The 13,418-nt window shown below is 36.7% G+C and overlaps 1 protein-coding gene across 3 annotated transcripts in view; it reads right to left on the bottom strand.

Annotated features, from left to right (window-relative positions):
- The window catches only part of ENAH (ENAH actin regulator), a 99,740-nt gene that overhangs the window by 29,669 nt on the left and 56,653 nt on the right, over positions 1-13,418 (bottom strand). For all 3 annotated transcript variants that reach the window (XM_035558240.2, XM_035558256.2, XM_035558230.2), the window contains one exon: positions 7,862-7,946. In XM_035558240.2, coding sequence (XP_035414133.1) covers positions 7,862-7,946 — 85 coding nt within the window. The remainder of the gene's footprint in view (positions 1-7,861; positions 7,947-13,418) is intronic.

Below are 13,418 nucleotides of genomic sequence, written 5' to 3'. Positions count from 1 at the left end.
AACCCAAAGGGTTTGTCATGAAGCCAGATACGTTAAAACCACAGGTATTTCCATGAACAGTAAAGACAGAAGCATCTTTGTATCACATCTAAATTCAACAGGCAAGATAAAGCCTGCAGGAAAAAAAAATATATTGAGGAACAGACCTGAATGAAGTAATTGCTGCACTGAGCAAAAAGGTCAGTCGCATGTAGATAATACCTAGTATTTGACAGCTATTACTCATAATTTATAACCACATCAATCTCATATTCCATTCTTTCTTTGCTGAATAACTTGGTGTCAAAGAAGGGCATCAAGTCACTGAGGAAGATAAAGAGGAATACTACCCCTGTTTTAGCTGCTTAGAGCTACAACAACAGCGGCAATGAAAATATGGATGAGGAAAAAATCATTAGTAAGAGGAATGTATTGAATGAAGACACCAAAAACCATCACTTGATCCACCAAAACTTCAAATTAAGCTTCATGGCCGTTAAACTTCAGGTACACTTACTGATTTTAAAAGTTGCATTGTCAGGGCACGCACTATGAGAACAGGTCAGTAGCATTCCAGTCCTGCAGTCCTAGAATGCCTGTGCTTTCAGGAGTCCTCTGAGCTCTTGCACCAGCCCCTCTACCCATGCCTCAGTATATGGAGCAACATTCAAAAGACAACAATATTTGGAGTTTTATTGTAAAATGCCGAAAAGCCCAAGCATGTGGGCATAGATACCATTATCTAATCCAACAGTCACTACCTACCAGAATATCTCACATGATCCTCTCCTCCTCCCACCGAGTCACTGCAACAAACAGAGCAGCTGGCTGCAAGCAGGCAACACAAGGCTTAGCTGTGAGCTGGAGGCCGCTAGCACCACACGCACGGGTGACCTCGGCTGCTAACTGAAGCCTTTCATAGTCTACCCAAGAGTAGCTACCTAGCGACTGGACATCAATTTAACTAGATAAAGTCAACCCAATTTTATCACTGTTACAACTGTTTACAGAAAGAAATCAAAAAGTGAGTGTTTTAACAAGTCACTTATTCTGAACATAGCTACTAGTTTAATCCTCTAATCTTCTCTTGCCTAAATCCAGAAAGGGAAAAGGTGTACCTCCTATGGCCCTTCAAATTTTCAGTAACTTACAATAAAATCTGAATATCAACATTAAGCTTGCTCCTCCATCTTCAACATTTAGCAATTTATTCATCATTCTAAAATTCAGTAATTGCCACATAGCTCTCTCCCCTGTATGGTCAAGAAAACCTACTGAATATGTGTATCAATTCTTACATGCTAATGTTTACATATCATGGATGACCATGCCCACAAATTTCATAATTAATTTGACACGATTTACGCTTTTTTCTTTGTAATAGCTTGCACATTTCCAGATGCAGGCAGCCTGCACTGAGACAAGTCTTAATAAAAGTACTCATGGTGCCTCAGTAACATAACTGAACAGAAGCGATCAAGGTTAAACCTCTTCCCAACTTCCTAAGCTCTCAGTTGCATCAACTTAACTTTACCACATCTAAACTGAACTCTTGCTATATGCTCTCACTGATAGAACTCTTACCAAGTTAGCTTTAAAGCAAAAAAAAAAAAAAAAAAAACACAACACATCCTCAAGTGTTACATGGTCTGGACAACTTCTACCTAAGCATACTGCATATTGTTTCAGAGAAACCCTGACTAGAGCTAGTCAAGATAGAACAAACAAGAAACAGACACTTAGATGATCCACAGCGTTTGACTGTTCAATAAAAGTAAGAGATTTATGAAGCAAGTTTAAGTACATGCTCTGGAACTGACAATTATTCCCAGTTTCAACAGTAGTGGACCTCTGATTCTTAGAAATACTCACCTTTCATTACTGTTTCAATCTTTTTTTTCTTTGAAGTTTGCATCAAAGAACATTTTATAGTTTTGCATTAAACTAAGTGTAAAGGCATTTTAATTGTATAATTGCATCATGATTTTGAAACACTAATCAAGTCTAGATGTCACTATAGCTATTCCCCTGATGTTGATCACCATTGCATACAAAAATTCTCAACTGTCAATTTAATCTTCCTGTACACTAGTATTAAAATAACCCAAATACTAGTATTTGGTACACAGGTGGCTTCCCTCCCTGGAAGGAGGAATGGAAATAAGGGAATAAGAGAAAAGTAGTGTTTAATCAGTTAAGCAAAAACTGGTTACTAAACACCACAACTGAGACATGAAGATGCAACTACAAGCCAAAGGTTATTAGATACAGGATTTCTAACAGAGATAGGGGTCTAATTTATGCTCTTTGTTTACATAATAGGTAAACAATTAAATAGATTTAAGGTTTGATCAAACAGAACACTTCTTTCAGAAACCAGATTGCAGGAAAAAAATGCACATAAAATTTTAGCAAAAATTAAGGATTTCAGTAGTAGAAAAATCTACTTTCATTGGCAAATCCTCTCAGTGGTATTGTCATTAGTACAATCAGAATAGAATTAGTTTCAGGAAAGGGAACCACAATAACTAAAAATCTGGAAAAACGTAGACCATTTTCTTATCTCAATTTCATGTTTTACACTAAAAAAACAACGAACTGAACAAGATTTTGCAGAAAGATTTCAGAGACATTTTAACGTAATTGTCAGAATCATCCTTGCAGCAACATACATATTCAATTGCAGTGATTAAGGCAGTAATTTTGCCAATGTAGTTAAAAGACTGCTTAATGCAAGAGATCTCTTCTCAGTCTGCTAAACAAGTCAATGTTGTCCAACATCTATAGCTATTCAGTACTGTAACTAGCCTGCACTCATTAACTCCACATAAAATCAGTAAAATCTCTGAAAGCTAAACTTGACAGAACTAAGGAAAACTTTACTGTGAATAGGAAGAAACTGAATTAAAAAAGTGAGACGACAGGCACTAAGAAAAGTCATTATTATGCCAGAACTCTGTTTTCCAGAAACTTTGAGGGCAAGAAAAATCAAGTCTTTAGGGTATGATAAACAATGCTGATGGGTCTTTTTGTTTCAATCTCCTTTTCTCTCCCTTCCTGCTATGCAATGCATAAGTAAGAAAGATCCAAATAGCCTCAGGCTGTCCCATGAAACCACCTCAACCAGCTCAACTTGAAAACTAAACTATACTGTTATAACTTCGGATGGCTAGAAAGCCTTAGCTTATGCATTTTAAAAAAAGAAAAAAAACACTCAACTTTAATTCCACCTAGATCACGTCTCTGGAATGCAAACTTCACATAGACTTTGTAATGGCAGTATTCTACTGATTATTTACAACCTAAAGCAAAAAGCTAACTACTATATCTTACTCACACGCCTATCTCAGATTATAACCGTTTAGTCATAATCTAATCAATTTGTATGCCTTTAAAGAAATACTACTTCCTCAAAATAAACTGTAAGATAGATGGAACAACTTAAAGGTAAAGAGAATTGGAAGTAATACATCTGGCTACTAACTAGGGAAAGGTCATGGGTTATACCAAAAACAGTAGAAGCCAGGCTATCAGGGACAAAATGTGATGGGCATAAACTTTCCTTCCCTTATAACTACATTAGTACTAATATAACTACATTACTATTAATTGTAAGATGCACTTTTTTCTTTTCAGTATTTCCAAGTGTTTTTAAAAATCAGGAATCAGAAATCGTGTTTTTTTAAAAAAACTCAGGAATTATATATGAAATAAATACTAATTTACCAAAAAAAATATAAATCCTTTTGAGGTGGTTATAAATTAAGATTAGCAAAACCTCAGCAAAAATACTTTTAAGCTATCAAAAGGCATAAAGGAACACATTCTACAAAGGATAAAAAACCATTAACCTTGTCAGTCTCCAAACTTCTACTATCCACTGCTAATAAGCCTCCCAAAAGATGTTATGAAAACAAAGCCATATCAATACTACTTTCTAGTAGCATCACACACCAAGTTAAGTTCTCTTTGTTTAATAGTATCGCACCTATTTATGATATAATCTAAAACTGTAAGCAAACATCAAATATTTAATAATGACAGGAAATACAAGTATTCTGGTACTGAGTTTTCAGAACCTCTAACATTTTTGATTACTTACGACAGAAATCGGTCAACTTTTGGTCCATTACGTCCCTGAAAGACAACAGGTGGCTTGTATACCTTCATTACTCCTCCTAATCTATACACTTTCTGTTTCTGGTGTTCTTGGACTCTTTATTTATGAAGCAGTGATGACTTTGAAGTTATTTATAAATATTAACTCAATAAATTCCTCAGTATCATATTAGATACCAACTCTCTGACTCATATTCCTGACAATATATTTACCATGGCTGGAAGAGAAGGTAAATTTATATTCATGACTAGCACAGAGGCATGCTATGAACTAATAATATATTTTAAAATGCTAAGTAACTCTGAAGTTATTAACAAATACCTGTGTCAAGTGAAATTGTTCACTTCCTAATAACCAGTAGAATTTCTATACATTGCCTAACACTGACAAAATGAAAAATATCTCCCATGAAAACAGAAAGATTTCACTTTTGAGGATTCAAAATCAAAGCTAAGGTGTTTTAAAGGTTATTATTGATGTATTTAAATCAGAGCAAGTTAAGGGAAGTTAATAGTTATCTTCAAATATTCCCATAGTTATTTTTATAGGGAAAACACACAGCCTGTATTAGGGTTTTTAAAAACAAAGTAATGAATTTATCAATTCATCAAACTAAATGATTTCATTTAATGTAATCTTGGCCTCATAAAAACCTCAGTGTTTTACATTGCATATCTGTTTCTAATGGCTTTATAAACTGTTATTCAATGCACAGTAAATAATGCAAACATTCACGTGCAGCAAAATGAAGTAGAAGTACTACTTTAGCACTTTTATTCAGAACATAAAGCATCTAAATGCTTTCTAAAATGGAAAAAACGTAGAACAAAAAGAGACACTTCTGTTGATAATGATTGAAATAATTCTTCTATTCACTGTTTCCACAAGATTGTTGAACAATGGTTACAAAAGCAAAGGAAAGCATTAGATCACTTGAAGATCTCTCTAATATGTCATTCTTCACTGGTCACTCCTTTGGCAAAACGTTTGTGAGGCAATATGTCTATTAGTGCCTACAAAAGCCCTGACGCTTCAAGCCACATAAGTCTGAAATTAGCCCTACTTCAAGCAAAAGGTTGAACTAGATGACCTCCACAGGATCCCATTACCAACTTCACTTTTTAACCTAAGCAGATTTTTGTCTGTGGACTTAATCACTTAAAATGTATTTTTGTAAACTCTTTTACAGAGGTGTTGGTCAAACAGTGCTGAATTCAGGTATATTTAATGGGAGGGATAAGAGACCACAGCACTTAAAAGACAGCTATTACTAAGCCACATCTTAAACAGAAACCCTCACCCCAACAGACACATTTCACAAGCAATAGACTCCACAAAGCCTACATTTCTCCTGAAATCACAACTCCACGTTCCTTTCTACACAGTAACATTTATTCATTCCCTTCTCCTGCACTACCTCATCTTACTACTTCCTACAGAACTTAATTCTGCCCACACCGTCTTTACTGAGACTGAAAATGTCACTTATAGATCTGCTACAAGTAACACATACATAAACCTCTTTCTTCCAAACTATTTACTACTCCCTATGTTATGGTAGTAAGGCTATTGCTATTACAGTGCATAAATTCTAAGCTTCCAGACTCAGTGTCTTTAAGTTCTAGAGCGCACAAGCTCTAAGCTAGAACTGAACTGTATTATAACTACATGCTTACAGTAATACAGAGACTGCAGAATCATTTGTGAAATGGTTTAACAAAATTGTGTTTGTCTTCAACTTGATGACACAACAATGTTTTTTCCACAATGTGGCTATCGACATGAGTAAATACTGGAATGCCAGTTCCCTATCCTTTTTCTTGAGAAAAAATAATAAATCAAAATCAAAAACAGGACCAGACTTCAAAGAGGAAGTTATATTAGATGAAAACAAGTAGAGCACACTGATGAAATGAGAAGTGAAGCCATAAGAATGCATCTAATAATACAGCCTTCTTGCATAAAGCTTCAAGAGACTTTCGGGGCTCTTAACATTGGGCAGCATTTCTTTCTGGAGACATCCATCTACAATGCTTCCCTAAGAGTATTTCAGCATTATAAATTTCAATTAATACAACTTTCTAAAGGAACAGAAGGGGAATTTAATAAAACATTACTGTGGAACAGAAAAAGCTAATCAAAACAACATTTTAAAATCTGTCAAAAATAAGAGTGACATAAAAAGAGACCTTTATCATGACAGCAGGTTTAGAAGTAAACACATTAAACACAGATTTGTAATGGGCTTCTTGATATTCGTTTCTGAACAAGGTAAATTTCAGATAGTGATCCCTGCTCACATTAAACAAGTGCCATATATTCTAAGAAAAAGACAAGCATGACCAATTCTAATGTCAATACTTTGTTACACATGTGTAGCTAATTAATCAAATATGTAACATGAATCATTTCCAAATTCGCAATCTGTTTCTGCTCACCTCTACATAAAGAAGCAAAATGAAAAATATTAAATAGAAATATCTTCAGTGCCATTGCCAGTTAGATCCAGCATGTTAATTAATTTTTTCAGTTACCACTGAAAACTATTACGTGTATTGGCAGTGTCAAACTGGGTGACTTCCTATTTATTCAAGGACCCTGTTCCCTGCATCGGTACTGCACATGACCTAAACTGCTCCCAGCATCCCTTCTGGAAGGGAACAGCTAATCTCCTGGGAGTATCTGGATGGTAAAATAATTCAGGATTGCTTCACAGGCAGTATGGTTAAGACAGACCAAGGTCTGTTCTTCAGTCAACCCAGTCTCATACCACCAACCTAGAAGACTTTGCCTTTTCACATACCCTAGTCCCAGACACTTCACATACCACACTAACCCATATTGCAATGGAATAAAAATCATAGAATATCCTGAGTTGGAAGGGACACATAAGGATCATCAAGTCCAACTCCTGAAAAACAAAAGCAGGACTATGGCAGCTAGGAAGTTTTTTCCCAGAACTTGGCCACATGATTGATACATACTAATTATTAAAATGAACTGTGGAAAAATATAAACATGTTAAAAATGTTACAGGGGACAGGATCCAGTGGCCTCTAGTTGAACAGAGGACAGCTACACTAGGAGCAGTGCCAACTGGCCAGAAGAACAGTCTTCTCCCTGAGGGCAGCACAGCTATAACCAATATTGCTATAGCCGAAAATTAAACTACTAAAGGTTCTGTAAGTTTATACACTGGAAGCAGAAAATAAAGATTGTGGGGTGGGGTTTTTTTGTTTCTTTTTTTTCTTTTTTTTTTTGGTAATTAACTAAGATAGAAGAAAGGGGAACGAGCTATCCCATACAATATTTTGATTTAGTGCATCCACATCCAGTAAGAAAAATTGACGTTCCACTAGATGACTTATTTTCTGTTTCCAAAGGTTAAAGGTTCCTTCCTTGCGTGCTGATTTCTTCTTTATAAACATGTCTCAAAAACTGAAGCTCTAACAGTCACTGGAAAAGTAATTAGTCTGGCTGAAAATGACAGCAGTGAAGTCTTTCATTTCCAATTTGAATTTCAATTCTTTCATGACAAGCCAGTAAGAGCAATCTTTGCAATCTCTGAATGTGTGGAGATTAAGAAGGAACCAAACTACAAAGATTTTACACAGTAAAGCTGCATTACTGAAAATTGCAACCATATAAATGCTGCCCTAATGCAACAGGGTAATTTTAAGTCATTGACATTTACTTTCTCATCATCAGTGATGAATTACTGAATTCTTTAATTGAACAATTTGTTCTCTTACAGTACCATACCTTCTCTGGATGTCCAATTCTTCTTGTGACGGACCATTTTGTACTTGAGAGGGAAGCTGTGAATTCTGTCGAGGCAACGTAGGACCTAGAAGCGAAGACAGATCATTCACTATTTGGATTTCTTCTTTGGGGCGGGGGGGGGGGGGGGGGGGGGGGGGGGCGGGGAGTGGGGTAGGATGAGCACAAAAAAATCAAGGAAAAAGGACAGCCATCACACGACGTAGGATCTGTCTGCTTCTGCTGCTTAAGCCAAACAAGCTCAACAACATAATACAGCAAATAAAAGCTGCAACAAATGTTACCTGACATATCTGCAGAATGGCTTTATTTCACATGGATGGAAGTTTCACAGAAATGCAAAATAAATTTTATATATATATATATGTGATTGGACTTAACAAAAGCTTTGAAAAGCACCCCGAGTCTGTATTTTCTTAAAACAATGGACAAATATTCTTGGAGGAACAGAAAAGGCTCAAAAAATTAAAAGCACTCACCTAAATAGAACACTGGAAATTAAAAAGAAAAAAGAAAGAACAGGAGAAAAAACATCAGAACTTTATCCCAAAATTGAGAGAAGGAAAGTAAGTATGTTTCTACAAATCACACCAAAATTTACTCAAGATTTTAGCTTGTTAACTTGGATTGAAGCACTTTGTTTTTGCATACACAAGTATTGCATCCAAATGAAGAGGCATGCAGCAAATGTACAAACTGTGCATTCTGATAAACGCAAGAAACGTAAAAGAGAAAGACATCATTCATCTGTGACTTTTTTCTGATGATCAAGTCTGTATTACAAATCTTTCAAATTGTATATTAGATCTATGCTTTAAAAGCAAATAGGTTTGTATTCCTCACAAATTTCTTTACAGCACAAAATTAATTAAAAAGTATTAACAGAAGCGAATGATGGAGAAATTTGGAATTGTGTACAGTTCACAGCGAATGTATTTTGTCTGTAAAAATGGTCAGTGAAGCAGGAAATTATTTAGACGATAGCTACACTTAAGATTACGGAATTCAGAATCAAAGACAGAATTAAGAACAATCAACATTTATCCAGTTCTGAGGAGGTCTCAAAATGAAACAAACTTCTTCCCAAGATTCCACCAAAGTAGTTAGAGTGGACAAGTTGTAATGAGATCTCATCCATCTCAAATGTCAAGATGTTGAAGTTGTTTGCCACCTGAACTTGTGAAAGTCACCCAAAGCACGAAAAGACCATGTGTGATATATTGAGACCTCAAGAACAGTTGATCTGCATCAGATTCAGCAAGCAAGTGCCCTCTTTGAAGGCTACACAAAAAGATTCACGTACTCAAAACAGCACAGTATTGTCTTCACTGTGGCCATAAAGAAAACAAATCCTGAAAATGATAAAGTTGTTTACAATCTACTCTATAGTTAAAACATAATGCAAACTTACTTATAAAAGACAGAAGCAGAAAGTATTACAGAGGTTGTCTTTCTTAGTTCTTCTTTTTAGCAACCATTAGGTCCTCATGTTTAAGTGTATGATGATGCAATGGATGTACTATTTTGCTTGGAGTATCTCCAAGAGCTATCCACAGATGTAAATTTACATTATTTTTAATGCAAAACACCTAACTGCAATGATAATTAATAATAAAGTTATCAATAAAATAGAAACATCTGCCATATTGCTCATCTGGAAAATTTTTTGGCTTTAAAACTTCTGACATTACAAGTCCCTCATCTCTCATCTCCTCTTTGTGACAGGTGTTAGGCTTTTATGCCCATCAAGCCATGTCTGCAGCTCCCAGGCAGCCAGGGAAGCAGCCCATACATTTGCTGCCTGCACCATGCTGCAGCCTTTCACAGACCTTTGGAATTAGACACAACCCAGGGGCAGCTGCGTAAAGATGCTAGATACCATTACTGCTTGCTACGTCTAATATATTTCCTTCCCTAAGATCTGTCATTTCTCAGTACAAGTCACAATGATCTAAGCATTAAAAATAAACAAGCAAATACCAAAAACATAAAAAACATCTTTCGATCATACTGTTATCCCTAGGTTCATTCCCAGTGCACCTAGCCAATAAGCACAGAGAGCTAGAACAGACATGAAGGTCTTTTAATTCATTCTGCACAATCAGGCGTTTAGCACGCTTATGCAAAGCACACACACGTCTGACTTGAAGTACTGTTATTTACGCACAGTCAACTTGTGAAACTATCTGCCTTCCTACTTCTGATTGGTTTTTCTAGCTTGCCTAGCTTACCTCCTACTGAGCGCGTGTTACAGAGGTCCAGCAGGGGGGGCACCTCAACCAATTCCCCTGTTTTCATACCCCTTCATCTAATGACCCTTAATGAGCAAAAGGTTACTACGAGTCATTCTGAAACATTCCTTCAGCCACTTCCTTATTCTTGTTTTCATCCCTTATCTCCTTTGGTTTTGTTAGCTCAAGGCTACAGCTCAGGACTACAACACTATGGCCACTTACCAGTTGGGACTATTTGGTACTGAAATGCAGTAGAAATGAAAACTTGGAACCTCTACCCGCTTAGTCTCCTGTATTTTAACTGGCCTTGAACAGAGTATTATTAGATGTCCACCATGCTGCAGTGGCGGAGTTCGTACTGTCACTCTGCAGCCTTTCTGCTGGTGCCCCCTCCCCCTTCTTTTGCTATCACCCTTGGAAACAAATCATCTCACTGTTCGTGCTGACTGTTCATCCACTGCTTATGGAAGACTGAGATGGGAAAGAAGGGAAATGAAGTGGCACAGACCAGATGTTGTAATTTGATTTTGTTATTCTACAAACAGAATTTCATAGTAAAACCTGTTCTCATGACCTCCAGCTTTTCACTCTCAGTCAAAAAAAACATTCTCCGTTAGCCTCGCAGAATGTGACGTGGGAAGCTGACCTACTCCAGCAAGCTATGGTGCTTTTTAACACCTATACATGCAAGAAAGCTGAATGCAATCACCTGCAAAGCAACCTGACACAGTTGGTTTTAGTACTTATGTTTTGTTTTTGTTTTTACCAGAAGGAAATGCAACCTTAGTAGACCAAAGGCTTTCAAGAAAGAAATGGTGAGCTACCAAGCCATTAGGAATGTTCACCAAGGAAATCCCTTCTGTAAACCCACACTGAAGTAGCCACCATGCTGATGGACACTAGCAAGTTAAAGGTACGTACCCAAGGGGAAAGGTATCTCTTACGCTATAAAATTAATTTACTGCAGGAAGTCATGACCACCACTTCCTTGCTAAAGCAGGACTGTCCAGACAGGGGGACAGATGCTATAAACAAACAAGCAGGAGCTAGGTGACAAAAAGCTTTCTTAGATGTTTCTGAACACTTCAAGATACACTAGCAATATCAAGCACCCAGATAAATATCCACAGATCCTGCCTGGACAAAAAGTCTGTTCCATCTACAGAATCGCTTTATCTTCAAAAGACCAGTACAAGCCAAGTAGAAGATACAGCTGAATCATCTGTTCATTTCAAGTTTTAAGGAAAATCTAACATCTTTCTTTTTCTAAAGAAAGTACAGATGGTGCGGTCTGTGGTGTACTTTGACAGAGGATATAATTTCATATACTAATTTGTTCAGCAGTAGTTCAGTTTAAAGGTTTTCTGCTTTTCAGCTTATTCTCACGTTTGCATCACCCTTCCTCTACAACAGTTGGGGCAACTATCAAGTGAGAGATGGACTGAAAATCCAATGCATTAAAAATCCCGGGGGGAAAGCCTGAAAGAATTGTTTTCCCCAGCTAAATCAGGACCTGATCTGGTTCTTCCCACAGCCATGGAGACAGCTATGCTGGCATAGCTCAAAGAATGACACCCAGCTGCTGGGGACTGCTTGAGCCAAACTGAGCATCCCTTATTTAAGCCACAACCGGTGTCGTAGTTTATCAAGTTCCTTAACTTCCTTTTCACCTCAAATTGACTTCTTACCTCTATGTCCATTCAAGAGCTGAATTTATTAATTCCAGTTGCACAACACTATGAAAGTATAGTTGGCAAGTTGACAATAGAAACATGTTTTTCTCAGTGCCTTTCCAGTTTTTTTCCCCGGTGTTTGCGAATATATTGTCTGCTTTGGAGTTTCACCTGAAACTCTCCATCCTGCTTCTTTTAATATCACTTGTCTGATGTTGGCAGTGTTGACAAAGCACCAGAAGACATTGCATTCCTACGCTAACAAAAAACAGGATATTTACTGTTCAAGATAGGAACAATACATGTATCACAGGTTATATACCTACAATGTGTATTTCCATTTAGCTGGACAGGCTTCCTTGGGAGATGGCAATATAAGGATAGGCCAAGCCAACACACACACACCTGCAATTACTGTACTGTTCATTTAAAGAGAGTCTAAGAGTACAGGATCTAAAGACGATCTTTTTTTTTAATCTAGCATCTTTAGAAAAACTTGGTCAACTGGATGACACGTGAATTTTAGTTTGAGGTGAAGACCTCATTTTTTGCCTTAGAGAAACAATTATATGAACAACCCAGTAATTAAGAATCTCCACCGTTTCATTTCTCAGTGTATCAGTGCCAAAGCTAAGTAACATACCCATCGTATAGTCTGATATACAAAGCAAAGTATGAATGGTTTATCAACGGACGAATGAAACGAAAGCAGACAGCAAGTTAATTTGTATAGGCATATGTTATAAAGATAAGTATTGCATAACAGTGAAAACCTTTTCTAAAGATGATAAAGGACAATTCGAGCACACCTACTAAGCGAAGAGCACACCCCAGGCAAAAGTTCAAAGCCAGAGTTAAAAGATGTAGTTTTCTTGTGGAATATAAGAATGTGTTTGTTTTCTTTAATAAACCAAATGATGTATTTTAATAAATGCTTGAAGATTTTTCTAAGTAAATGGAAAGCAGACTTCTTCAGAGATTGATACTAGGAAGTACTACGAAAAGTGATCATGGGGAAATGACCTATTTCACTTCGCTCTACTTCCTTCTCCTCCTATTCAGAGCCTGTCCTATTGTAGAACATTACAGAACAAAATTTAGGGAAAGTTGCTAACTAGTGTTTAGCAAAAGTAAAGTGGCATCTAGACCTCTCATCTAGACCTGGGTTTGTATTATGGATTTATAAGCAAGGCTACAATGCTCAAACACTAGGGCATTAATAAGCAACAAAACTACTCTAGTACTTCTATTCAAGCTAATTACCTTCCAGTTAAGACTTCCCATTCCTTCAAATATCTGCCTCTTCATATGTGACTCCCATTTTATAAGTGCTTTCAGTTGAATTAATTGACTCGTTTTGATTTATTTTAACAAATGGTGATTATGTTGCTTTTCCTGTACAGAAATTAATGCTTTTCATTTCACTTCACAGGTACTTTTAGCTGCACAAGTTAATAAAAAGGGGCCAAGGATAACAAAAACATTCAATAAGACATATTTGAATTTGAGTACAGATAAGGTTTCTAGTGAAGGGAGCAGAGCCTTCTATCAATGCCAGCAAAGCCTTGGAAACAAGGCTGTTGGGTGTTACACTTGGCTTGGGAACAAGCTTACTTGGTGGCCTTAAGCAAG

The sequence above is a fragment of the Cygnus atratus genome, chromosome 3 (genome assembly GCF_013377495.2).
Source record: "Cygnus atratus isolate AKBS03 ecotype Queensland, Australia chromosome 3, CAtr_DNAZoo_HiC_assembly, whole genome shotgun sequence".
Lineage (NCBI taxonomy): Eukaryota > Metazoa > Chordata > Aves > Anseriformes > Anatidae > Cygnus > Cygnus atratus.
This window is presented reverse-complemented; position numbering and strand designations above follow the sequence as displayed.